General features: G+C 36.7%; 2 protein-coding genes across 10 annotated transcripts in view; one reads left to right on the plus strand and one right to left on the minus strand.

Moving 5' to 3' along the window:
* CENPU (centromere protein U) overlaps positions 1-2,073 on the plus strand; it is a 32,526-nt gene extending 30,453 nt beyond the window's left edge. For all 3 annotated transcript variants that reach the window (XM_032468422.1, XM_032468423.1, XM_014561680.2), the window contains one exon: positions 58-2,073. In XM_032468422.1, the coding sequence (XP_032324313.1) occupies positions 58-171 (114 nt within the window). In that variant the 3' untranslated portion in view covers positions 172-2,073. The remainder of the gene's footprint in view (positions 1-57) is intronic.
* The window catches only part of PRIMPOL (primase and DNA directed polymerase), a 33,880-nt gene continuing 7,358 nt past the window's right edge, over positions 290-26,811 (minus strand). For 3 of the 7 annotated variants that reach the window (XM_032468416.1, XM_032468415.1, XM_032468421.1), the window contains 10 exons: positions 25,917-26,046; positions 21,999-22,146; positions 17,929-18,216; positions 10,854-11,016; positions 8,965-9,053; positions 7,140-7,229; positions 6,950-7,058; positions 2,604-2,686; positions 2,478-2,524; positions 290-956 (listed from right to left, as the gene is read on the minus strand). In XM_032468416.1, the coding sequence (XP_032324307.1) occupies positions 708-956; positions 2,478-2,524; positions 2,604-2,686; positions 6,950-7,058; positions 7,140-7,229; positions 8,965-9,053; positions 10,854-11,016; positions 17,929-18,216; positions 21,999-22,146; positions 25,917-26,046 (1,396 nt within the window). In that variant the 3' untranslated portion in view covers positions 290-707. Of the gene's footprint in view, positions 957-2,260; positions 2,353-2,477; positions 2,525-2,603; positions 2,687-6,949; positions 7,059-7,139; positions 7,230-8,964; positions 9,054-10,853; positions 11,017-17,928; positions 18,217-21,998; positions 22,147-25,916; positions 26,047-26,811 lie in introns of those variants that run through there. The other 4 variants (XM_032468419.1, XM_032468418.1, XM_032468417.1 and 1 more) reach the window with 4 other exon arrangements.

Genomic DNA, 26,811 nt, shown 5'->3' on the forward strand with positions numbered 1-26,811 from the left:
GTAAAATGGATAGGGTTGTAAGTTTTTAACATTAATCTAAAACTTTTCCTTCAACAGTATGATTCATCCAGCCTTCCAGCTCTGCTATTCAAAGCAAGACCCCTTTTGGGAGCTGAAAACCATCTGCAAAATATCAACTATCAGTTGGAGAAGCTCCTTGAGCAGAAATGAGATCAGTGTACTGAAATGTGCACATACAAAGATTCTTTCATGCTACTGCTTGTTGCCTTCTGAAGCCACTTTTGTAATAAGAACTAAAAAGGGGATATGTACTTCTCCACAAAGGAGATTTTTTTTTTTGTTACTATTAGTTTTCCAAGCTGGCTATATGGTTTGGTCACCGAAATTCAATATACTTTGTCATTAAAATTAGATGACTGGGTAGTAGTTTTAGAGACTGTAATGAGTTTTAAAATGTTGATACCTAATTGGCCCAAGACATATAAAATGTTTTACCCTATAAATATACATGCAAAATGAAGCTGGGATGAACATAGACTTAACTTCAGTTACTCAAATAAGGAGATTTCTACTGAATTTCAGCACACTGGGGCTAGTTTTCAATAAAACTGTTTTACTTCATTAAAAGAATTAGTAGCAAAGTGATAAAACTTAGTTGATATAACCGGTTTAATAAGTTACTATAATTTGTTATTAAGTGTCTTCAAGTAATTATATAGCCCAGTTATGTAAGTGTCCATGATTAGCTATTCTTGTAATATTTCTATAATTAGTTCGTCAGAAATTTCATCCACTCCATTATAACCAACAAGACTGCTCTCTGCAGCTTCTGCGAGTTCAGCATCTTCGGTAGCCTCCAAAAAATAAGTGTCATCAATGCCATTATCCCAGTGAGCATCAGAAAATGTACCTTTTGGCAACGCACTAGACGATGGTTCATGAGGATTCTTGGTTTCACTGTTTGTTGCGTCATCTGCTGGAAATTCCTCCGCTTCCTTTAGTTCCAGAGGGCGAGGGTGAGTTGAATAGAGAATACCCGTTATTCAGTCAGAATGTGTAATAATTTCACCACATAGTTGAGCTACATTGAATTAAGGTATTTTAGTTCTTCAGTGGACGCTAAAATGAATACTCTGGGTGATACTGTCTCCAGTACAGTCACCACAGGAACAGGCTCATTGTTGCTGCCTTTGAGTGGCCCAGACACTCTTGAAACTCCAAATTTGGAAATGCCTCCAGTTCCTGTGGTTACCTTCTTTCCAGTGTGCACAGACGGGGCTAAAGCAACGGTAGACTGATTTTTTTTTTTAATAAGCAGGTAGTCCTGTTGAAGGCAAACTGGAAAGTATCTGCTATCTTAACAGACTTACTTTTCTATTTATAAAGTATTTGAAAAATTAACATGGATTTAAAAAATTGTAAAGAACAGTTTTGAGACAACTGTCAAAGTATGACTGGGTTTATGTATATTATAGTATTACATCAATATTAAATTTCCTGAACTTAATAATTTCACTATAGCTATACAAAAATGTCCTTCTCCAGCTACATGCTTAAATATTAACACTTTGATTGCCCACCGTGGATCAGGTGCCCCTGAGGAAACACAACCATCGCCCAGTTTTGGGTGACGTGGCGATCAACGTGTTAAGGGATGGAGAAGGGTTTTGATGCCTGCAACTTAATCTCAAGAGACTTGTTATAGACTGAACGTTTATGTCCCCCCCCCAACCCCACAATGTGATGGTATGGGAGGTGAGGTCTTTGGTGGGTGATTAGATCACGAGGGCGGAACCCTCATGAGTGGGGTGAGTCCCCTTACAAAAGACCACAGAACTCTCTCATCCCTTCTACCCTGTGACAACATCTCTCAGTGACCCAGGAAGCGGACCTGAGTCAGCCAGCACCTTGACCTCGGACTTCCCAGTCTCCAGAACTGTGAGAAATTTGTCGTTTGTAAGTCACTCGGGCTAAGGTATTCTGCTATAGCAGCCTAAAATGCCTAAGACAAGATTCATCAAAAATAATGTGTAATGTGTACAGCAGAGAGAGAAAACGTGTGTGGCCAAATGCTAACAAACGGGCAAACCTAGATAAAGGGCATACAGGAGGGTTCCTTGTCCTGTGTTATTTTTCTACAGGTTAAAACTTGTTTTTAAAAATGTTTAAAAACTACAATTGTACTAGAAATTCTTCCTAGGTAGAAACATGAACATGAGTATTTGGATACTTTGTAAGGCAAAAAATGAGAAACTTACTAAATGAGAAATATGTACCAAGGAGAGGAAAATGAAGCTGGTTAAGCAGGTTAACAGTTTCCCATGCAGCAGCAGAAAAACATGAGGTTCATTTATCAGATATGTGCTGAGATGGGACGATCACAACATACTCCTAAGTGAAAACAAGGTACCAAACTCAGTTTAAATGCTATGTGGACACATGTGGACACCATCAGCCATTTACTGTTGTACCAAGAACTAGTTAGTAATGAGAAGGAAACTACACACTGCCCTTACCTGTTTGAGAAGAAACCGGAGACATACTTCAGCAGGTAATGGAAAACCTGAATCAGAAACAGGAAAGCTATTTTATATAAATACCTAATTTTTACTTTGTGGTAAATGCAAAAAGCAGTAACTCACAGTCAGATTTGAAGTTTTCTGCTTTACATACGGGGTCATGACATTTTTGATACCAAACTTCTTTTTTCAGGTCAACCAAAATCCTTTACATTAAAAAAGAAAGAAAAAATATTACTATCCAGACGGGCTAGAAAACAAAATTCAGCTACATGCCATTTGTAAGTGATATGCCTAAGACTTAAAGATGGAGAGAAATTAAAAAGTAAAAAAATAAAATAAAAAAGATGGAAATAGATATACACCAACCAAAATTGTTACCAAAAATATCACAAAGTGGACTTTGGAGCAAAAAGTATGTGACAAGTTCCTCCGAGGAAGATGTAATTTCCAACCTGTACCCACATCTCTGATTCAAGAGAGCTTCAAAATATGTGAGCAAAACTGACATTTCAAGGATAAATAAAACAAATTTTCAACCATAAATCAAGATTTTAAAACATTCTTTTGATAACTGATACCAAAGAATCCAAAAAAACTCGGATACAGAACATTTGAATGAGGATTTAAAACAATTATAAAAATTGGCTTATATAAAAAATTAGATACAGTATGAGTCATCAAATTTAAAAGTATTCATTCACACAACACATTCTCTGACCACAAAGCAAATTATTTAGAAATGACAAAGATAAAACTCAGTTTAGAAATTAAAAACATTTTTCTTAATAACCAAATGACTTAAGGAAAAATCATGATGGAAATTAGAATATGCTTAGAACTGAGTGGACCTGAAATTACATATTAAAATATGTGAAACAGCTAAAGTGACCTTTAGAAATTTAGAATCTTAAAAGCTTACAAAAGAGAATGCCTAAACCCAAGTAAGTAACTTAACTTAAGAAATGAATAGAGTAAACCCTAATAAATTAAAAGGCAGGAAGTAATAAAGAACAAAAATTTAGAAGAATCAACAAGGCCAAATGTAAAAACTAAAAAAGGTAATGACAAATGCTATTAGAAATTCAGTGAGATGTAACTACAAATGCAGAATATACTAAAAATACAAGACTATTAATCCACTTTTTCCAATAATGTTGAAAATTTTGGTAGGACAAAGTACCAGATAAAAATATACCAAATCAATCAAACCAAACCAAACCAATCAAAGTCACGGAAAATCCAAACAGTCCTATAACCACTAAAATGTTTTCTTGAAAATTTGAATTTGATTACTTTAAAATTTTCCCCACATTTCACAGAAAAGGAAACATACGGTAGCTAATATTCTGTGTGGTACTGGAACCATACCAAGGAGGCAAAAACCTGGCAACCCAGTCTGATTGACCCATAAACATTCCAATAGTAAGACTCCCTAAAATACAGACTAATGCTGCAGTTCCCAAACTACACCGAAGCGCCCCCAGGTCAGTGTAGGGTATTTATATCTTCCTAGGAAACACGGTGATACTTGCACCTTCAAGCACCCTACAAACTACTTGCTTGTAATTCACAGCTTCAATATATCACCATCCTTCTTCATTTCTTTCAGTGATGTCCTGTCTTTGTAGAGCTAGGTTTTGTGGTGGGGGCTGCAAAAAAAGGCACCATAAACAATTTCGTGTGAAGTGAGACAACAGTGGGAGTGGCAACATCCAGCCTGATTCCAAGGTTGAAGAGGTTATGTATGCAATGCTCAAAAGGACACACATCCCACTAATAATTATATTTAGGAAGGGTAAAAAGGTCCAAACTTCCAGTTATAAATTAAGTCATGGAGATGTAATGTACAGTGACTGTAGTTAATACTGTGTTGCATATTTGAAAACTGGTAAGAGTAAATCTTAAAAGTTCCCATCACAAGAAAAAAAATTCTAACTATGCATCATTGCATGGTGATGGATGTAAGATTTCTTGTGGAGATCATTTTGCAATGTATACAAATATAGAATCATGATACCTGACACTAGTGTGTTATATGTCAATTATACATAAAATAAAAACTTTCAGTTGACGAGTATTGTTTTTTCAGAGAGCTACTAAATTATTAGGACAAATACTTATTAAGTTGCTTGAAAATGATTAATAAAGAGAACTATTAGGTATTTCTTTTGCCCTTGGAGCAATGAGGGAAAATTACTAAGATACTAAGGGCACCACCAACTGAGCAACTCTGGGAACCTCTGGGCCGATGGCAATCTGCTAGGTGGAAAGTCTTTATGTATAGGATGCTGTTTGCAGGATGTTTCTGATTTCCACATACAGTAAACAAACCTAGAGTCTATGGGTTTATGAGGCACGGTTCCCTAGACATGTCACACTGGCTATGTAACTACGAATATAAAACACAGATGTTTCATAACCTCAGCACTCTGCCACGTGCAGTCCCTGCTCACTTCTGCCTCAGCTTGCAGCCTGAATCAGAGAGAGCATCCAGGGCAGGAAGGACCCGGGGAGCCCTGCCAGCTACCCCAGGGCTCAGCACTGCTTCACCTGTCCCTTTCATTCCCTGTATCTTTAGAGCTATTATTAAAGCTTAACACTCAGTAAGATCTCTGATTCATATGAGTGAGCTTTGACAATCCAATCCTCAAATTCATTAGTAATCAGGGAAATTCAGATGAAAACCACAGTATCATTTCACAATCACCAGATTAGCAAAACAAAATTTTAAAACTTAACAATTTTAATAAAGTGTTGGTGAGACTATGGAGCAGTAGAAAATCTGAAAACACTGCTGATGGGAGTATAAAGTAGCATGACCATTTGAGTAAATAATTATCTAATAAAATTAAATATGTGCATATTCTATACACAGCAATCCTACTTCTAGATAAATACTTTGAGAAACTCCTGCATATGTGCACTAAGTGATATATACAAGAATATTTGTAGCTTCACTGTTTATAACCACAAGCCAGATGTCCACAGTAGGACAACAGATGAACTAGTATATTTATATTTGTGTAATGACATACTACACAATAATGAAAAAAGAATATAAGCAACAGCTACCTGCTGCAGTATGGATGAACCTCACAAACAGAATGTTGACCAAAAAGCAAGTCAAAGGATGCAACTTACATAAGATTCAAAAACATGTAAAATGAAATAATATATTGTTTGGGGATACAAATATATATGGAAAAACCATATATATGCAAACAAGGGAAAGATGAACACAAAATCCAGGATAATAGCTACAGTGTCTGAAGAAATTGGGGTCGGGCCCACAAGGTGTTTCTGAGGTTCAGATAAATTGTTTCTTATGGTGGGTGGCAGATATGACAAGTTATTTTAGTATTAGTCCTTAAAATGTACATATAAATTAGACACACTTTTGTATGTACGGTATATTTCACATTTAAGAAAAAGAATACGCTATGGATCTATAATACAACCTGGTCATTCTTCAGAAAGAAATATATAGCAACCTGAGAACCCCAAAAAGTTAAAAGATGATCACTGATTGATAATGATTTTCTGGTAAACTCTTACGCATAGAAAAAAAGACTAGAAAGATCCACCAAAAGCATAACCATAGTTACCACTGGTTCTGGGACTATGGGTGGTCTTTTTGTGTTTTTCTGTTACAGCTTTGTGTACTGAACGTATAGTTTTTAAAGCTGTTTTTTTTTTTAAACTGTATTAATCTACATATGTAGGTATAGCATTGAATCGTGATACCCAACATGTCTTCCAGCTTTCCAACAAAAGCTTCATGATCATTGTGTCACATCTGGCCCATGTGCTGTAAACACTTTAGCGAAGTCTCAGCTTTGACGTTAAGTATTAAAACAACAAAATTTCTCACATCATAAATGATAACTACTGGGTTTCTAATTTACCCCTATTTTAAACATCTCCTTATATTATTTAAAATTCAATTTCTAGCTTTACTTGATCCTTTACTCCCTTTCCTTTCACTAGGGGCATTTAAAATAAAACTCCAAAAACACGGCCTGGCATACGTAGCAAGCATTCAATAAATACTGGTTCCCTTCTATACCATTCTTTGTCTTGAATGCGTTAACACATAACCTTAACTCCATTTCTTAAACACTAACTGAGTAGTTTCCTTCTTGCCCAAATTTGCTCATCTTTGATTTAGACTCCATAGGTGTACCTCTCATTTCCTTCCAACCCTGCTCAATTCCACTTTAGTCCTCAAGATTAAGCTATCTAAGGAATTATCTTACCAAATAAAGATGATACGGACTAGAAGCAAGGTAATATTTAAGACATACAAATTAAACATTAAAAAACACAAACCAAATAAAATAAATTGAATTACAACTAAATCTGTTATAACAAAATCATTTTTATATTCTCAACTTAAAAAATTTTATAATAAACATTTAAAATGTACTTATTAAACACAGAACTCATTAACTGACAGTATTACTTACATGATGTTATTACTCTTGTGGGCTCTTCTAATGTTTTCACACCAGCGATATTTACAAATATCATAAACTAGTAATTCTTCTGGAAAAAAGTAGTTCCAACGCCGAATTCCTGAAATGCAAATAATGTTTCTAAAAGTATTATTACCTTATCATACATATAATAGTTAATAAAGAATACGTTATTTTTTACCTCCTTTAATGCCATTTCTATTCACCAGAGAGAGAACAAATTGATCAATTTCAGGGTAAGGTGAACACTGAAAACCTTCAACGGCTTCTACTGCAACAGAATGAAAAATTAATTATAAACTATACTGGCTGAAAGATGAGGAATTAAATTTTGATTTAAGTTGTTGTTTAGTACAACTATGGGTTTTCAACACCCCTCTCCCTGCCAGCTTTTCTTTTTTCCTTCTCTGCAATTTTTCTTTTAGTCAGTCATGGATTCTTACAAGGAAGGAGATAAAAATTCAAACCTCTCAAATCAAATGTTAACTAATTTTGGTATCATTTCAATTGCTTTCCCTCTGATAAAGAGAAAAGCAGCCCCTTCCATCCAGGAGCTGTCCTAGTACTGTCGCTGAGGCCTTGGTGTTGCTACAAGCTGGCTGGGGACTCAGCTCAGCCCTGGTGTTCTCCTGTTAATCATAAACTATTTTACAGAACTTCAACATCAGATAAGGCCACTCCATGCCCATGATGATTCAAGTCAAAAACAAGACAACTCTGTAACCATGTCTGAACACAGACAAAACATGAGCATTTTCCACACCACAAAAATGAACAAACGCCCACCTATGTTGTCTGATACAAGTAGCTGCTCCTTTGCCAATTACAGCTTTGGTCTCCCTGTAGCCAGCCTTCCTTCTAGATAAGATTTATCAAGATGTTCAATCACAGAATTGTCACTGACTGCACCCAACTCAAAACAAACCCACACTTCCTTGGATACTCTTCAGAAGCATCTAACTCAAGCCTGAATCCTACAAGTCCTTTCTAACACTGCTTTACTGAGATGCCCCAGTTTGCCATGGTGTGCATTCTCCACTGTGACAGCCAGTAATAAACTCAGCTTACTCACCACTGGTGTGGCCCTCAGTGCTCTGTAGCTGTATGGCACTGACATTCAGTTACATTTTCTATCTAAGACACTAGTGAAATAGTTTAGAACAATTTATTTTAAATCTCCTTTAAATTTAAAGATAGACTATATACTTTTCTTAAAGTCTAATCTTGCTTACAAAAATAATATAAATAATTAAAGAAATTTTGGAAAACATATTAAAGCACAAATGAGAGAAATAAACCTCCAAATTAACATCTAGAAATAACTGTTAAACGAGAGGAAAGTAAAGATAAGAAAATGTTATCTATAGTTCAGTCTTAACATCATAAATGGGCATTTTTCCATATTATATAAGCTTTATAAATCTAAATTAAATGACTAGAGTATTTTATAGTATGTAACATATCCCATTTTGTTGTACATTTAAATTTTCAGTTTTTCACTATTATAAATAATGATAGCCCAAAACATTTGTATAAAAATATTTACTGGAAAATTTATATATGATATCTTAGAAAAAGACCTATATTTTCTTCACTGTAGGAATGAAGAACATATAGATTTTCTGAAAAACTAATGGCCACTGAAAGCACGAGGAAGCTCTCCACATACTGGAAATATAGGAAAAGCTCTGCTAGGTTAAATGAGAAACTATGGACAGTGGTTACCCATCTTTGTAGACAGAGGGGTGAAGAGAACTTACAGTTTTTTCATTTTAATATGTGTTTATTTTATACAAACTATCGACACTATTTTCATATTTTTCCCCGAAACACCATAAAATGAAAATTAGTGAATAAGCTTTAAAATACAATTTTTTACACTTTTTCCCATTTTGGATAGAAACCTAGTTGTTCTGGAGAATTAGTACATAAGAATACTTAAGATTTTTAAGCAAAATAAAATTTTCATCCTTAAATTTTCATAGGAATTGTTTTCTTAAAATTACCTGAAGTACTGGTGCTGTTAAAATACTCAACTCGGTCTTGTTTATTTTGAGATATGTCACATGTCAGAATTCGTAACGTATCTGAGAATCTGAAGAAGAAAATATATACAGCAAAGTAACATATTAGAATTAAAGAGCTGTGACTACAGAAAGGACACAATTTCAAATAGCTCCACAGTAAAATCCTTCGTTCAACAGCTAATTATTCTAGGATGTTTATACCACGTTTGCCTACAAAAGCACCAGTACACCCATACAAATAGAGTAGCCTGGTGATCATTTCTAACACTTGCCTCAACTACAGAGTGAATCAGAAGACTCTTGGACCGCTGAAGCTACAGAATGAAGTATAATTCTATTCCCCAAACATACAGAGCCTTTGAAGTTTTTGTTAACAATGATTTTTATAGTCTGAATAATAGGAAGAAAAAAGAAAGAGGGATGAAAGCAAAGGGAAAATAGGTTAACATTAGCTGAAAGAAAAGATACATTCATAACCATAAAGAATTTTGCCTTTATTTCACAAAGAAAAATACCTGATACTTAGTTGGATATACAAACGACAATTACGGTAACCCTATCCAGCGGAACTCTCCACTTCCGTAAAATTAATATTAAAACTACAAAAGAAATGGGATTTGGTAATCAAGAGATCACCTGTACTCAGGCTGTATTAGAGGCCAACTGTGTTACTTTCCCATAAGTAATAGAATGTGGCCTTATTCTGGTGCCAACAACAGTGGGCAGCAACAATCACACAATTTTCAGGACCACATTACTTCTAGAATCTCAGATATGACTAACAGCTAACATTTACTGAGCAGATACCATGTGCCAGGCACTGCTGTAAACACACACATGCATACAGTTCTACCTTATTTAATCTTCACAACTCCATAAAATAGATGTTAACATTACTTCCATTTTAAAGGTAAAGAAACTAAGACTTTGACTTCTGAGACTTGGTATAAAAGGTCAAACAGTCCAGAAACAAATAGAGAAAAACAACCCATCTTCCCACCCTCCTCAGTAACCACTATCAAGTGGACATTTGGACACAACTTTCCCTATGGCAGTGTATTTTAAATATTTTTATTAAAATTTACTTTTATGGAATTTCTCTTTAAAATTACATATATTATAAAAAAGCAGGCGGAGAAGAATCAGACCAAGTTAATTTAGCAAGGTAATTTGGTCTCATCTTCAATCACATGTTTTGCACTAATAAAAATTGCTAGCCAAGAATGAAGGGGAACGAAGGCAAATATTTCTGTTGAAAGATGTCTTTCAAACTTTTTAAAAGTGATCAAAACATTGGAGTTCAAATGTTCAGTAATAGAACTGACAATAGAGTATAGCAATATAATGGAAAACTATATACACATAAAGTTTTATTTATAATTAATTGTTGGCAAATTATTAACTTGACAAATATTCATGATATAATGTTGGGTGGATAAAACAGATGACATAACCATACAAATAATGATCTCAAGAAATATATTTCGAATAAAGGAGCTACATAAATTATAGTTCTTTATATGCACATATAAAATTAAATGTTAAATTATATTTCCAAATGCAATACAAGTAGTTTTTATTTTCTTTTTTATAGAAGTGATAATCATTTTAGGAAAAATTGGGCAATATTATCAATTATAAACATAAAAAGATATAAAGAAAAAGATAAGTGGTTAAAAATAACTTAATTACTATTATTTTTCAGTTAATGGACAAAAAAGAGCAGTTAACCTAGAATTTTAAGAAGCAACTTTCTCTTACTCAAGGCAGAAAAATTTATACAATTCACACTTTAGCAATGCACAATGCCATTCACTGCTTAATAAATATTCATGAATACACAATGGTTTAATTCTGGTACTGTATACCTGACATGGCTAACCAAAGAAGAGAGGAAATACTGATATTCTTCAGAAATATTCTTTGATTGTACAGGATAAAACTTGTTATCTTCAGCAACCTCCAAAGCCACATACTTTCCTATTTTTGATGATTTATACAGCCGAAAGTTTCTATTTCTTGTATAAACTCCTAAAGCAAAAATTAATAAAACAGTATGAGTACGTGTTTTCAGTGATTTTTTTACAGTCAGCAAATACTAAGTTAATTCTGCACAGCATTATGAGAAGAAACAACCGGTGCTTGTTCAAGACGGTGATGTAGAAAGACGCTGAAGTCACCTTCTCCCGTGGACACGCCGAATCCACAGCTATCTATGGAACAATTTCCTGTGGGAAAAACCTAAGAACTGGTGGAGCAACCCCTTCACATAAGGCAAACGAGAAGGAAATCACAACAAAGCGGACAGGAAAGGCTGAGATACACTCTTGCTATAAACTTGACCCCAGGCACAATAGCACACAGTCCGAAAGGAACTCAGGGACTCCTCCCTGAGGAGCAGAGTTCACACCCCACATCAGGCACCCCAGCTTTCCGACCAGCACCTGAGGAGAGACTCCCAAAACCTGGACTCGAAGGCCAGCTGGGCTCACGCGCACAAGCCCCACAGGACTGCGAGCACTGAGGAAGCTCTCTTAAAGGGCTCACATGCAGACTCACCTGCCCCAGGGACAAGTGTGGAAGCGGCCCCTTGAAAAACGCCCATTCTTTAGGTGACAGTGACTCATTTGCTGATTTTAAAGCAAAACTGGCTGAGGGGCGAGGTCCTCCTGGGACATTCTCCCAGGACGAGGCCGGTGGGCGCCACCTTCCCACTCTCCTTCTGCCCTGCGAAGCCAGCAGGAGCCACCTTCCTTTCCTCTTTTTTTTCTTTCATCAGTGGGTACCATCTAAAGACTTCCCCCTCTGCCTTGCTCCAGCCAGCAGGCGCCACCTTTGTGCTCGCCTCTGCCATGCTCCAGGCTGACAGTCTCTTCCAGAGCGGAGCTTCTACACACACCTGGTGCCCTGGTTTTCACATCTGGTACTGCCCAGGGGACACCCCTTGATCTCTGGGCTCTGGAGTCTGGAGCAGCTTGTGATCCTGGGTCCCACAGGGCTTAACGATCAGGAGACAGCTCTTGGTAAACTACACCACTCCCAGAGGACCGCACAGACAGCAGACTTAAACACACTCAGTCTTTCTGACAAAGAGGCCTATCTGCTTGTCCAGGAGCACGGAGGCCTGGGAAGGGACTCACAGGGAACAAAGGCCAGTAGGCACCACCTCTGCGCTCTCCCTCTTCCTCCCTACAGCTCACCAGTACCTCTCAGAAAGGCGCTTACATACTCATCTGGAGCCCCAGTTTTTGTGACTCCTGCCCGGCCAGACTACCTGGCTCTGGTGACTAGCGGGGCTAGAGCTTGTGGTCCCACAAGAGTGCACACATTTGCACTCTTTAAAAGCTGCTGCCTGAAGGTCTGGCTTCCAAATCAGCTTGAATCTGGGTGCTGACTGAGATCCTTCCCTTTGGGATACCGACTGGCCTTGGTGCATGCTCAGCTACTGAGCTATTAAATAAAATAGGCTGCTTGCACAGTCACAAAGGTTTGAGACAGCATGAGCTACGACAGGGCTGAGTGATAAAGTTCATCTACACACAGTCAATCCTTCAAGACCTGGAGAAGCGGCTGTTTCATCTAATGGATAGAAATCAACATAGAGAGTCAAGCAAAATGAAGAGGAATACGTTCCAAACAAAGGAACAAGATAAACCTTAGGGGGGGAATTCATAATTTACCTGATAAAAAGTTCAAAATAATGATCATAAAGATGTTGGCTGAACTCAGGAAAAGAATGGAGAAACACAGTTAAGAACTTCAACAAAGAGAAAATATAAGAAAGTACCATACAGAAGTCACAGAGCTGAAGAATATAACAACTGAACTGAAAAACACAGTAGAGGGGTCCAAAAGCAGACTAGACAAAGGAGAGGAGAGGATCAGTGAACTCAAACACAGGGCAGAGGAACTCACCCAATCAGAGCAGCCAAAAAAGAAAAGAATGAATAAAGTGAAGACAGCTTAAGGGGCTTATGGGACAACACCAAGCAGACTAACATTCACATTAAAGGAGTCCTAGAAGGAAAAGAGAGAAAAGAACAGAAAAGAACCTGTAAAAGGAAACAGACGCAGATCCAGGAAGCCCAGAGAGTTCTAAATAAGACCAACCCAAAGAGAGTTACACTAATACACACTATAATTAAAATGTCAAAAATTAAAGACAAGGAGAGAATCTTAAAAGTAGCAAGAGAAAAAACTTATTACATACAAGGGAACCCCCAAAAAGACTATGAGCAGAAATGTTGCAGACCAGAAGGGAGTAAGTAGCATGATATATTCAATTTGGCTGGCAGAAAAACCTCCAACCAAGAATAGTCTACCTGGCAATGTTATCATTTATAATTGAAGGACAGATAAAGAGTTTTCCAGACAAGTAAATACTAAAGGAGTTCATCACCACTAAACTAGCCGTGTAAAAAATTATTAAAGGGACTTCCTTAAACTGAAAAAATAAAAAGGGTGTTAATTAGTAACAAAACATATGAAAGAATAAATCTCCACTAGTAAAGGTAAATATGTAGTAAAGGTAGTGGATTAACACTTACCAAACTGGTATGAAGTTTAAAAGACAAAAATAGTAAAAATAACAACATAATTAAGGGATAAAGAAAACGTAAAGTGTGACATCAAAAACGAGGAGTAAAAAATTTAGAGATCTAGAATGTGTTCAAATTTAAGTTGTCATTGACTTAAAAAGACAGTTATAAATGTAAGTTACTATATTTAAGCCTCATGGTAACCACAAAGCAAAAACCTGTAGTGCAATACAGAAGATAATGACAAAAGGAAGCTAAGCATACCACTGGAGAAAGTCATCAACCACAAAGGCAGAGAGAAGAAAAGCAGAAAGAAACAGAGAAACTACAAAACAATCATCAGAAAACTATCAAATATATGGCAATAAGTATATACCTATCAATAATTACTTTCAGTGTAAAGGGACTAAATTATCCAATCAAAAGATACAGAGTGACTAAATGGATTAAAAAAAAAAGCAACAAGATCTATTTATAAGCTGCATACTAGAGACGCACTTCAGACACAAGGACACACACAGGCTGAAAGTGAAGGGATGTAAAAAGGTATTCCAAACAAATGGCAACAAAAAGAAAGCTGGAATAGCTATACTTGTATCAAACAAAAATATGAGATAAAGAAGGGCATTATGTAATGATAAATAAAGGGATCAATACACAAAGAGGATAACATTTGTAAATGCTATTTACACTCAACATAGGAGCACCTAAATACATAAAGGAAATATTAACAAACCTAAAGGGAGAAACAGATGGCAACAGAGCATTCAGAAAGAAAATCAATAAGGAAACAGCCTTAAATGACACATTAGATCAGATGGATTTAACAGAACATTCCATCTAAAAGCAACGTTCTTCTCAAATGCACATGGAAACTTCTCCAGGAAAAATCATATGTTAGGCCACAAAGCAAGTCTTAACAAATTTAAGAAGACTGAACTCATATCAAGTATCTTTTCTGACCAGAGTGGTATGAAACTGGAAATTAATTACAGGGAGAAAACTAGAAAATTCACATGTATGTGGATACTGACTAACAAGCTAGTGAGTAAACAATGGGTCAAACAAATTAAAGAAGAAATTTTTAAAAAATACCTTGAGACAAAAGAAAATAGAAATACAACATACCAAAATGTGTAGAATGCAACAAAAGCAGTTCTAAAAGAGAGAGATTCATAGTGATATAGTCCTACCTACCTCAAGAAACAAACAAACAAAACTCAAATCATTTATACATCAAGGAACTAGAAAAAGACCAAATGAAGCCCGAAGTTAGTAGAAGGAAGGAAATAACAAATAATAGAGCAGAAATAAATGAAACAGAGACTAAAAATAGAAAACATCAATGAAGCAAGAGCTGGTTCTTTGAAAAGATAAAATTGACAAGCCTTAGCTAGACTCACCAAGAAAAAGGACTCAAATAAAATCAGAAATGAAAGAGGAGATACCACAACTGATACAAAGGATCATAAGAGACTATTATTAACAATTATGTACCAACAAATAGGACAACCTAGATTAAGGATAACTTACAAACTGCTGAGACTGAATCATAAAGAAATCAAAAATCTGAAAGGACCAATTACCAGTAAGGGTACTCAATCAATAAAAAAAAAAAAATAAAAAAAAAAAAAACCTCCCAACAAACAAAAGTCCAGGACTAGATGGCTTCAAATGTGAATTCTACCAAACTTTCAAAGAATAAATACCAATCTTTCTCAAACTCTTTCAAAAAGTAAAAGAGGGAACACTTCCAAACCCACTTTGCAAGACCAACATTACCCTGATACCAACACAACACAAGGATACCATAAGAAAAGAAAATTAGAGGCCAGTATCATTGGCCTCTAGATGTAAACATAGATGTAAAAATTCTCAACAAAATATTAGCAAGCCAACTTGAACACTACATTAAAAGGATCATACACCACAATCAAGTGGGATTTATTTCAGGGATACAAGGATGGTTCAACATCCACAAATTAATCACACTAATGCGATATAACACATTAACAAACTGAAGTATAAAAACCATATAATCAAAAAAAATCATATAATCATCTCAATAGATCAATAGATGCAGAAAAGCTTTCGACAAAATTCAACATCCACTTATGAAAAAACCTTCAACAAAGTGGATATAGAGGAAACATACATCAACATAATAAAGCTCACATATGACAAAGCCACAGCTAGAAATACTTAGCAAAAAAACTGAAAGCTTTTCCTCTAAGATCAGGAACAAGGACGTGCATTCTCACCACTTTTATTCAATGTAGTATTGGAAGTCCTAGGACTTCCACAGCAATTAGGCAAGGAAAAAAAATAAAACGCATCCAAATTGGAAAAGAAAAAGTAAAACTGTTATTTGCAGATGACTTGATATTATATAAGCTGAGATCTTATAAGCTGAGATATGTCCCAATAAACCCACTGTAAGTTGAAAGTATCATTAAGTTGAAAATGCATTTAATACTTCATAGTTTAGCCTAGCCTGCATTAAATGTGCTCAGAACATGTGCATTAGCCTGCAGTTGAGCAAAATCATCTAACACAAAGCCTATTTTATAATAAAGTGCTGAATAGCTCATGTAATTTATTGCATACTATACTTAAAGTGAAAAACAGAATGGCTGTCAGATACAGAATGGTTGTCTCAGCTGTCTACCCTCGTGACTGCACAGCTGACTGGGAGCGGAGGCTCAGTGCCGCTGCCCAACATCACAAGAGAGGACCGTACCACACATCACTAGGCCAGGAAAAGATCAAAACTCAAAATACGGTTTCCCCTGAATGCATATCCCTTTCACAACATTGTAAAGGCAAAAAATTTTAAGTCAAACCACCATTAAGTCAGGGACCATCTATATACAGAAAACCCTAAAGACTCCACCAAAAAATTGTTAGAACAAATGAATGCAGTAAAGCTGTAGGATACAAAAAAAAAAAATCAAAACTCAGAAATCTGTAGTGTTTTCATACACTAATAATGAACTATCAGAAAGAGAAATTAAGAAAATCCCATTTACAATTGCATCAAAAATTATAAAATACCTAGGAATAAAATAAACCAAGGAGGTAAAAGACCTGTACACTAAAAACTACAAGCATAACTCAGAACTAGTGTGGGTTCAGTTCCAGAACACCACAATTAAGCAAATTTTATAATAAAGCAGATCACATGACTTGCTTCTTCCATTTCCCAGTGCATGTAAGTTATGTTTACACTGTCCTGTAGTCTGTTAAGTGTGCAATACCATTGTCTTAAAAAAATGTACCTTATTTAAGAAATATTGTATTGCTAAAACATGTTAACTATCATCTAAGCCTTCAGTGAGTCATAGTAGTAACATCAAAGGTCACTAATGATAGACCACAAAAACAAATATAATAATGGAAAAGTTTGAAATATTGTGAGAATTACGAAAATGTGACACAGAAACACAAAATGAGCAATTCTTGCTGGAAAAACTGCGAGTCATGCTCAAAGAGGGTTGCCACAAACCTTCAATTTGTAAAACACGCAGTATCTATGACGTGCCAACAAAACGAGGTACTCCTGTTACACTTCCAAATTCTGGCACCTGGTTGTCAGGGCGCTAGAAGGATACACAATGCAGCAGGGACGCTTCCCTGCTCTCGGCCTGGTAACCTTGTCTGCAGCTTAAACCTATATTCCCTCAGCCTGAAGACACTGAAACTCTGAGATGCTCTAAACCAGCAATGGCAAAAATGCTGCTCTTACGGCTTTTCAAATCATAAGCTAGAACTCAACGAAACAATGAGGTTTAGTTCCTCATATTGGAGATCATCTGACTGAGGGGTCCAGACTGGCCTGTGTGTTACCTAACCAGGCTGCAGTCTTGTGCCAGTGGCTCACACATCCTCAGGTTCGGAGACCACAAGCAAGCAGGCACAAGAGAACAAGGCTGAAGAAGCCACCGGTTTGACCATACTAGGAAGCTGATGAAACAGCTCCTGCCACTCCTGCAGAGCTCTTCAGTGGAGAAAACGCCGGCCTTACTTTGCCACGTAAAGAGCATGATTTGTATATCATACGTGTTTTTACAATGTATTTTGTCTAATTAAACCTCTCAACAGTGTTGGAGAGTGCTGGTCCAACTGTCCCACTGTCACGGACCCTTCGGACATTTCAGAGCAGAAGCCAGCCACCACCATCCTCTTCTGGAGCTCAGGCCAGCCTGGTGCTTATGTCCCACGAGACCTAAGAGCTCCGAACAGAAACCTACTAGATGTCTAGCCCCTGAGCTCACTGATCACACTCTGCTCATGGTCACTGTGGGGCAGTAGTGGTAGTGTGAATCCCGGGTGACAAGTGGGCACTGACTGGTCTCTCACAGAAGTACACAAGGGCAATCTGATAGAGAGCAGTCAATCTACTTACCTAGATCTACAAAAAGATGCTTTCCTCCTATGCTGTTCTTCACAACTAAAAATGAAAGGTCAGGACTGCTTTGCTTGGCTGACGCCAGCCCCTCCAGTTGCTTTGAATTCGATGTCCAGCACTCTCCTATATCCTCATCTGTGGACATTTTGCTAAAGGAAATTTCTTGTTTAGTTGATGTTTCAGAAAAATGGGAAAATCCATGGCCAGTTGTCTCTGGAATCGTACAATCATCTTCACTGGCAAGTAAGTGAACAGCAGGCTGTAAAATTTTTCTCACGAAATTACCTAAAGAGGGAAAAAAAGGTTACTATAATTCTTCCTCTCTGCAAACTATAATTTAAGATCTAAGCACAAGTCTACACATGACGATTTTACACAGTAAGGCTTCTATTTTTGATTTCCAGTTTTACAACTGAGTTGTTATTACAAACTGTAACACACTTCTGTACTTCCTTTTGTGCAACCTTTCACTTTTTAAATTCCCATTGACAGGGGAGTTTGGTGTGACTTATAATCATCTTAGAAGGGAAGGTTAATGTGAGAAGACTTGCTAATGTTACTAGTATGGGCCTGGGCCTAACTCACTGTCACCAAAAAAGCACCACTTTTATTAAAGCAAATTGGGTAGAACTTATAATCACAATCAATGATTAAAGAATGCAAGGTTTATATGAGTAAACATTGCTGCCAAGATCATGCACTGAAACACAGAGAATCTCTGACACACTCTCCTTAAGTCAGGATGTTGGCAAATTTCTCAGGACTTATTCTCTCTCCTTTACCCAGCATGACGTGCCCCGAGAACCCTGACATTCACATCCATCAGTTTAAGGTTCTTGCTGCTCCTGTCTCTCCCTATAATTGGTCATGAGGTGGATTGTGGCCTCATAAATATAAAGTCCAGAACTAAAGCAAGAAAATACATTTATTGTATGTCAACATTTATTCTAAGAACTCTAAATATTAGTGGTGCTGTCTTTATCAAGAAAACATGGTATGACAATCTGGAACTTTAAACACTCATGTATCAGTATACCACAAAATCAAGTAATAATTTGGTTAAATTGCTTCGTGTATAACGATACTGGAGAAATGCACCACTATAAGAAAAACTTAATTTAATTTTAACCTTTAAAACTGGTATGTTCGGGGTTTGTCACTTTATTTACCAGAGAGCTTGATCCCTAAATCATAAGGTACATATGCTCAAAGTTCAAAATTCTTTCTCCAAATTCGACTGAATTACTTCCTTACTCAAAGAAACAAATCCATTAACTTGCAAACTAAACTTCAAAATGAAAGCAAAAGCATTTGATCCTTGCAATCATGTACAGACATGATTATCTCTGGAATGAGGGAAATAAGGTAAATACTGAGTGAAAAGAAATCACGATATATCAAAAGACAATAAAGCAATACAAACACAAAGTGATTAAGTCAATCTTCCGAGAAATGTAAAATTACATCTACTTGACCCTAAGCAGTAAGAGGAGCGAAGGTGTGGCTGGAGAACCAGTAGCAAAGGTAACGCCAGGAGGCCAGGCAGGCCTGACCTGTGGCAGGGAGCTAACATGGCCAGGCTATGATGGCGATGGAACAGTCTTAATACTGACACCGGCTCCCAGCAAACTATTCTGCTTTCTACTGCCCTTTCCCCATCTATTACCGTCCCCTCATCATTAATATAGGGACAATTTTATTGGCTGAGAATAACTCAAAAGAATGTAACAATCACAGAAATTTCAGGTCCTATGGCAGGCTGGCAGTATTTCAGGCAGATCAAATTTGCACATTTTGCTAACAACTCACAATCTCTGACACTTACCCTAATTCCTCTTTCTGAAAGGCTGAGGACAGGAAGCAGAAATGTCAGCAAGAGATACACTGAGGGAGGGGAAACGACGGGGGGAATTTGGATTATTTCATCATCTCTGTATCTCTGGTTCTGATGGTTCATAATCTTAGAAGCGAGAAGCCTCAGACGGCATCCCACTGTCAAGTCTGACTGTGTCTCCCGAGCCCCACTAGACTCCCACTGCTCTCCACATTAGTCACAGACTCCTGTCTCTATACTTTTGCTTATGCTGTTCCAACAGTAAAGCCTTTCTTATCTTTGGTTATATGGTTATATGACAGAACTGGATTTAAAGCCCAGCTTTAATGGCAGCCACCTTCAGAAGATACCTGAGGCAGAGGCTGCTAATTACCCATTAGATTTCTATTCTCCACCAGATTTCTATTCTCCACCAGATTTCTATTCTCCACCAGATTTCTATTCTCCACTTCTCTAGAAACAAATCCCCCTGTTTAGCCTCGTGGCCAGGAGTCACAGAGCAGACTAGTAGGAGTAAGCAGGAGTCAAGAAATACCTTGCTGAGGACTGTCTCTGCACCCTGACAGTAGAGGCCACCTCACATTCAGTCATTCACTCAGCAAATACCTATTCCACGTCACCTGTATTATGATTGCTACTGCCATTGTTCTATTAGTACAAATTGCCTCAGGAAGTGGTGAATGCTTTGACATGATCGGCACTCTCTGCCACCAGAGGGAACACAAACCTGTCTTAGGATTTGGGATGTGACAGAAATGGCTTCTCAGATGACAACACCTTAACAGACCGGGTGAACTGGTCAGTCGGCAGCATCATCAAGTGCAAAGGACCAGGGAAAATGCGGCCCTGGTGGGGGCTGAGTGAAGGACAGAGTGAGAAGAGCCACATGGTGAGAGACAAGGCCAGTGCACAGTGGGCCTCATCGTGCAAACCTTGCCACCCGGACTTTTTCCTGAAGGCAAGGAACAATCCTGTGAGGGCCTAAGGCACAGAAGTGGTATCATAAGGTCACTACAGCTGACTAGGTAAGCAAGCTGAGAGACAGCATTTCTATTCGGGTGCCTGAGTGGATGGCGGTACCACTTTGATACAGCCGTCACAGGAGAAAGAGCAAGTGTGGGGGAGGAGGTGAGGAGCCCAGTCTAGGTTGTGCTGAACTGAAGCGTCTGTGTGGGGACATTTAACAGCATAACAATCTTGGCTGCAGACATAGATTTGAGAGTCACTGACACAGATAGGAACTGAAGTCATGATAGCAGATGATCGAGGTTACATACAGAGTGAACGATGATAGATTCAACAGTTACTAATATCCAAGGGAAGAAAGAGACAGTCAGAGAAGAAATGTCCAACTAAGCTGACAGCAAATGGGGAGGCAACAAGGAGTCCTAGGTACACAGCACACTAGGTCACTGTGACCTAGCATGGCCCCTATCTAGTAATTAGGTTCCTGACTCGTATGCTAGTCCCTTTACCCTAAGTCCCTTTAAAACTGTCAGCCACTTGTTCTGAAGTGGATTACCTGTTACCTGAACGTCAGTCAAGCGTCTGCTGTTTGGACCTAGGAACACTTGCCCTATCCCTGCTTTGATATACATCAGCAGTTTGGCTTCTACTCAGACCGAGGTTTTCAGTGTTCCCTTTCCATTTGTTCCCCTTTGAACTGACCTTATTTTATACCTGGGCGTATATCTCTAAATGTCCAGTCTGGAATTAATCCTCTGGCTACACTTCCAGGCTTATACATCTAACTTCTTCCTAACCCTAAGGTTTGGCTTGGAACGAATAAACAAGGCTTCCTGGGTTCTGCCTGGAACCCAAGCCCCAGTCCTCCCATACTAAAAGCTAAGGGAAGGCTGAAGCAAAGGTCAAAAATCCAGAGCTGAGGCATCACTGATTAGACTGGAATGAGGCCTCTCCCACATTTCCCAGAAAACTTCTGAAATGATTCCTGTTGGAACAGAAACCAGGAACAGGGCACACATGGCCATCCCAGTATCTACAAACAGAGGCACCAATGCCAAGGATATCTTGAATACACTGTGTCTAAAATGTCTAGAACAGGAAGGTAGGTCTAGAACTAAGGGCAAATCCTGAAAACATGAAAAATCACAATTCATTTTTTAGGACAAGTTAACGACCATAAAACCTGACAAACACAAGACTTAAAGAGGAAAGGGAAATACAAGTTTCTGATATAACTTCATGACTTTTTAAAAAACAGTATACTTACCAACATGAATGTTATCTTTAAACGCCACATCATGGAGTTGAAATATTAAATGGTGACTAAATTTTTCTTCAGTGCTAGAATCCAAGTTGAGAACACCTTCGGCTGAACAACTAACCCTGTATAACTCTTGAAGTGCTTTACAAACATGCTGAAAACACAAATAAAATGTAAATAATTAGTATTTTTTTAATTTGTTTTAAAATTTTTCCACGAGTAAAATTCAAATATCTTGGTACAAGTAAGTCTAACCTGTTTATTTTGATATACTATCAGATTATTTATTATATAACAATTTTACCAAATTACTTATGTATTAAAATATACATAAATTATTATACATGTTTACATTCAAAAACTCATAGGCTTTCAGGATTAAAGGCCTCTTAGAACTCAAACAATTTACTGTACACATTAATCTCTAAAATCATAGTAAAAATACTTTTGTAAGCATCTCTTTAAATACCATCTATGAGTTAAAAAGTCAGTAATTCCACTACTTATAGTTTTAGTTTTCAAAAAGTACCTCATGCACATGAGCCCAAATCTACCTCCAAGAATAAGCCTCCAGGGCTGGATGGTGCTGACAACGAAGGCAGTTGTGCACGACAGGAAGGCAGCAAGCATCCGGTTAGGGGCGCATGATTTGGAGTCAGAAAGATCTAGGTTTGAGTTCTGGCTTTGCCACTTACCAGCTCTGTCACACTTTGGTCAAGTCCAAACCAAACATCCTCAAAATGAGATAATAACAGAACCTAACTTTGGGGGCTGTTGTAAGGAGTAAAGAGAAAGTGAGAGTGAAGAGCTGACCCAGCACCTGGCACATGCAACTGCTTAAATGCATTAGCTGCGCAGCCACAGGACAGGTCCCTTCTCCTGAGGCTCAGCCTTCTCTTTCGCAAAACTAAGGTACTAGGAACTTCTATGCAGGGTTATCTTGGGATTAGCAAAAATGTATGCACATTGCCAAATCCTTAGACACCTAACAGTTATGCAGTAAGTTGTATTTATTAATGTTACTTTGGTATTATTACAGCACACCACCTCCCACCATGCTCTCTGATCCTACTCTTCAGTAAATTCTTTCTCCGAGGCTTCCTCAATTTCCTTATCTGTATCAAATTCCCCCTATATACTCTACCGCTCTTTGCAGTACTTACACAGCTGCAATTTATGTAATTTGGGATTATTCTGATATGTTTCCTCTACGTTACAGAAAACATCCTCAATTACTTGTCCTCTCCTGCATCTGTAGAAATAGAACCCTGAATGTTAGCTAGCCACGAGGCTATCCAGGATAAAGACCGCGTTTCCTCTGATTCCCTTGCAGTAAGGTGTGACCATACGAGTAAGTTCTGGCCAACGGGATGTGAGCAGAAGGAAAATACTCCACTTCTAGGTTATAATCTTAAAGGCAAGGGGCATGCTCACCTCTTCTGCATTTTCTACTGACTAGAATGCAGACAAAGGGGAGATGAGCCTCTTCAACAATGTAAATAAGTGCACCGTCTTATTAGAAACTGCAAAGCAACAAGTCTAGTTCCAGATAAAGTGGAGTCACATCCAGGTACTACATGAGAGGGAAATTCGTATCTTGTTTAAGCCACTTTAATTTTAGGTCTTTATTATGGCGGCAGAATCTAACCTAATTTATCATCCTCCATTAGATGATAAATTCTGCGAAGGCAGAAATCACCTCTCTTTGGGCTAACCATTGTATCCTTAGTGCCTAAGGACAGTGCTATTAGTAGAGGCTGAAAAATTTTTGATAAATAAAGTCTAGTTTTGTACTTTGGAGCTATACAGAATAAATGTAATGGCTCTGTAGGTAATAAAAATAATTATAACCTCCTTAAGTCCTCCTTCCCAAGTTAAATTTTAAATAAAATTTTAAGTTAGTATTTTATAATAACTACAAATGGAGTATAATCTATAAAAATTTTGAATCACTGTGGTACTTCTGAAACTAACACAATATGGTAAATGAACTATACCTCAACTTAAAAATTTTTAGTTATTTAAATATTTAAGTTGTAAAACCCAGAAGTTAAAAATATATGATTATTTGAGCAATGCTACCTGTCAACATAGTTTTATAAACTGCTTTAGCACCAGAATCATTCCATTTGGCAGAAGTGGCATACTGAAACTGTTGGTAAGTCAATAAATAAAGGGCATCATATATTATCACCAGGTATTATTAGCCAGTTATTTATTAACCATTTGTTATAGTAACAGCTAACCTAACTTATGCCTCTTCACAGAGACTCCAAAGTAAAAGTACTTACTGGATTATACAGTTGTTAAACACAAAGTAACCAATAAATGAAATTAATTTCAATATAATCATTTGTAAAGTAATCATTTATATTAAGTAAAATAATCCTAATAACTTTTCTACAATATGGTAAACACATTAAATACAAATGCTGCATACTTTTAAACTCAGATTCCTACAACTTTTTCTAACTCTTGTTGATGTAAAAGATTAGTTGTTCAAGACTCATTTGGATAAGAGTGTACAAAGAATTAGGAGGAAAACATTTTCAACACCTACATGATCTTTGCCATACCAGTGTTTATGAACCTATGTTACAAATGGGATTTGCATTAGTGTTGATCCCATCAGGGATGTTTCTAGTTTCTAATACAATGTAGTACTTTTTGGTTAACGGTCTAATCATATTTAAGTGCTAGTGAAAAATCTCTGAATCTTAATTACTTGTTAGCCACACAGAGCCTACATAATAAATCCCACCTTAAACTGTAGAAGTATATTATATACCAGAAAAGTCAATATCTATAGATTATTAAAAACATAATTAAGATTAAAAATTAAACACAATTTACCAACTATAATGAAAACATTTGAATTTATTTTTAAGAGTCCAATAGCTATTTTAAGAAAAACATAATTTTTAGGTCTTTTTGGGGGGAGGTACTTATATACATTTCTTTTGCTTCAAAGCCAGGAGAAAGCTAACATTATGATTTTTTACAAAACAGTATTTGCATACATTTTTCAAATAAATTTGAAATAAAACATGCAGAGCCAACATAATCAGCAGATATTCCTAAATCAAAAACATTTTTATTTAGATATATTTTTAACATTATAGAATGAGTCATCACAGTTAACATCTAAAAGAAAAAATAATTAATCAATAAATGTTAATAATACCTACTCTGAGATCAAATGTCAATATAATTTTAGTAAAACTTAATGCCATAAAATCTTAAAAGATTTTATAAACAAACCTAATAGAGCTTAGTTGCACAAGCCCATATTCCTTTTATTCCTAACTTCTTGGTTGACACTAAGAAATCAAAAATATATACTAGAACTATACTTTTTTCTCTTTGTTAAAAACAAAGAACTGATCATTGTATTTCTAGACCAGATTTTGCCAAAAACTAGCTGTAGGACCTGGAGTTGGAATTAATTCTCTCTAGGCTTTAGCTTCCTCATTTATGATGGTGTAAGAATAGTTTCCATAATTTCTGCTAGTTCAAAACTTATGACACTATTTTCATCAAAATTTTCTTGAAGCTTATTCTCAGTACTGTTTTTACAGTAAAAATTACTTAGCCTAATCTTCACCAGAGTCAACTACTTGTAAGTCAAAGAATTAACATGTAATTAAGAAGCAGAAAATTCCCAAACTGCCATCTTTCTCAAAGCTTTTTTTAACTAGATATGGTAATATAATGAAATATATGGACATTAAACTGAAACTTCCTTCTTTTTAGAAGTTTCCTCAGAGAAGTGATATTAAGAAATGAAAGTCAAAAGGAAGAGTAACAAGAAAAAAAGAGAAACACAGAACCTATATACTACGTAGGTTGGATTCATTTAATGAATGAGTAAGTGAAAAGCTACATAGGTAGCTGTAAGGAGAAAAACCTGAGTCTGTAATTTACCTCAATGAGTAATGCAACCATCTTTTCCCCATCAGCTCCTGGATTGGCAAGTTTGTTAAATTCCAAATCAAAATAAAGCTTGCACACAGCATTTTCAGGAATGACTTCATAGCAGTGTAAAAGATGTCTTCTGAATTGAATAATTCAAGATTGTTAGGTTTCTATCTCATACCTTCTAAATCACAGAAGTTGCTCTTATATATCAAGATACCGTATTAACTGTGATTTAACAACATAACTATATTACAATAAAAACAAGAGAACGTGAACAACTGTTCACCACAGGTTTATGGATGACAGTATCAAGTTTCCATCAAACAAGTATCAAGTTTCCATCATATTCTGTAACATTACTTAACTGGAAAATACAGTCAACTTCATACTGTTATTTATTCACAAGTGATTCTGATATTAGGTAACACTTGTATATTTGTTTTTGGTATCACCATGAAGTAAATTTTGAGAAAAGAATTTTCTCAAACTGGGAAACCAGGATCATGCATTCTTGGGATTCCATAAGTTTTTTAATAGGAATTTTTAAGTTTTATATTTTCATTAGGAATATTTAAAAAACAGGTTAAAAACATTCTGAATCACCTGACTTCAACGAGCTTTCAAGGCTCACGTTTGCTATTATATTCTCATTGGTATCAAGAGGCATGACTTTGACATGGGTTATTATGAACAGACGTCGACTTGATTAGTAAATGATAAACTGTGCTTAGCGAAGTTCGGATGGCATCGTATCCAGATAAAAGGTTTTTGGTGATCTGAACAAGGAAACGTGATGGGGGAATTGTCATCACGTGGCACAGGTAGTACAGGAACTCAAAACACCCCCAGACACACAATTTGTTTCTCCCAGCACTGCGATAATTCAGTGTTGCTATGACAA

The sequence above is a fragment of the Camelus ferus genome, chromosome 26 (genome assembly GCF_009834535.1).
Source record: "Camelus ferus isolate YT-003-E chromosome 26, BCGSAC_Cfer_1.0, whole genome shotgun sequence".
NCBI classification, from domain to species: Eukaryota; Metazoa; Chordata; class Mammalia; order Artiodactyla; family Camelidae; genus Camelus; species Camelus ferus.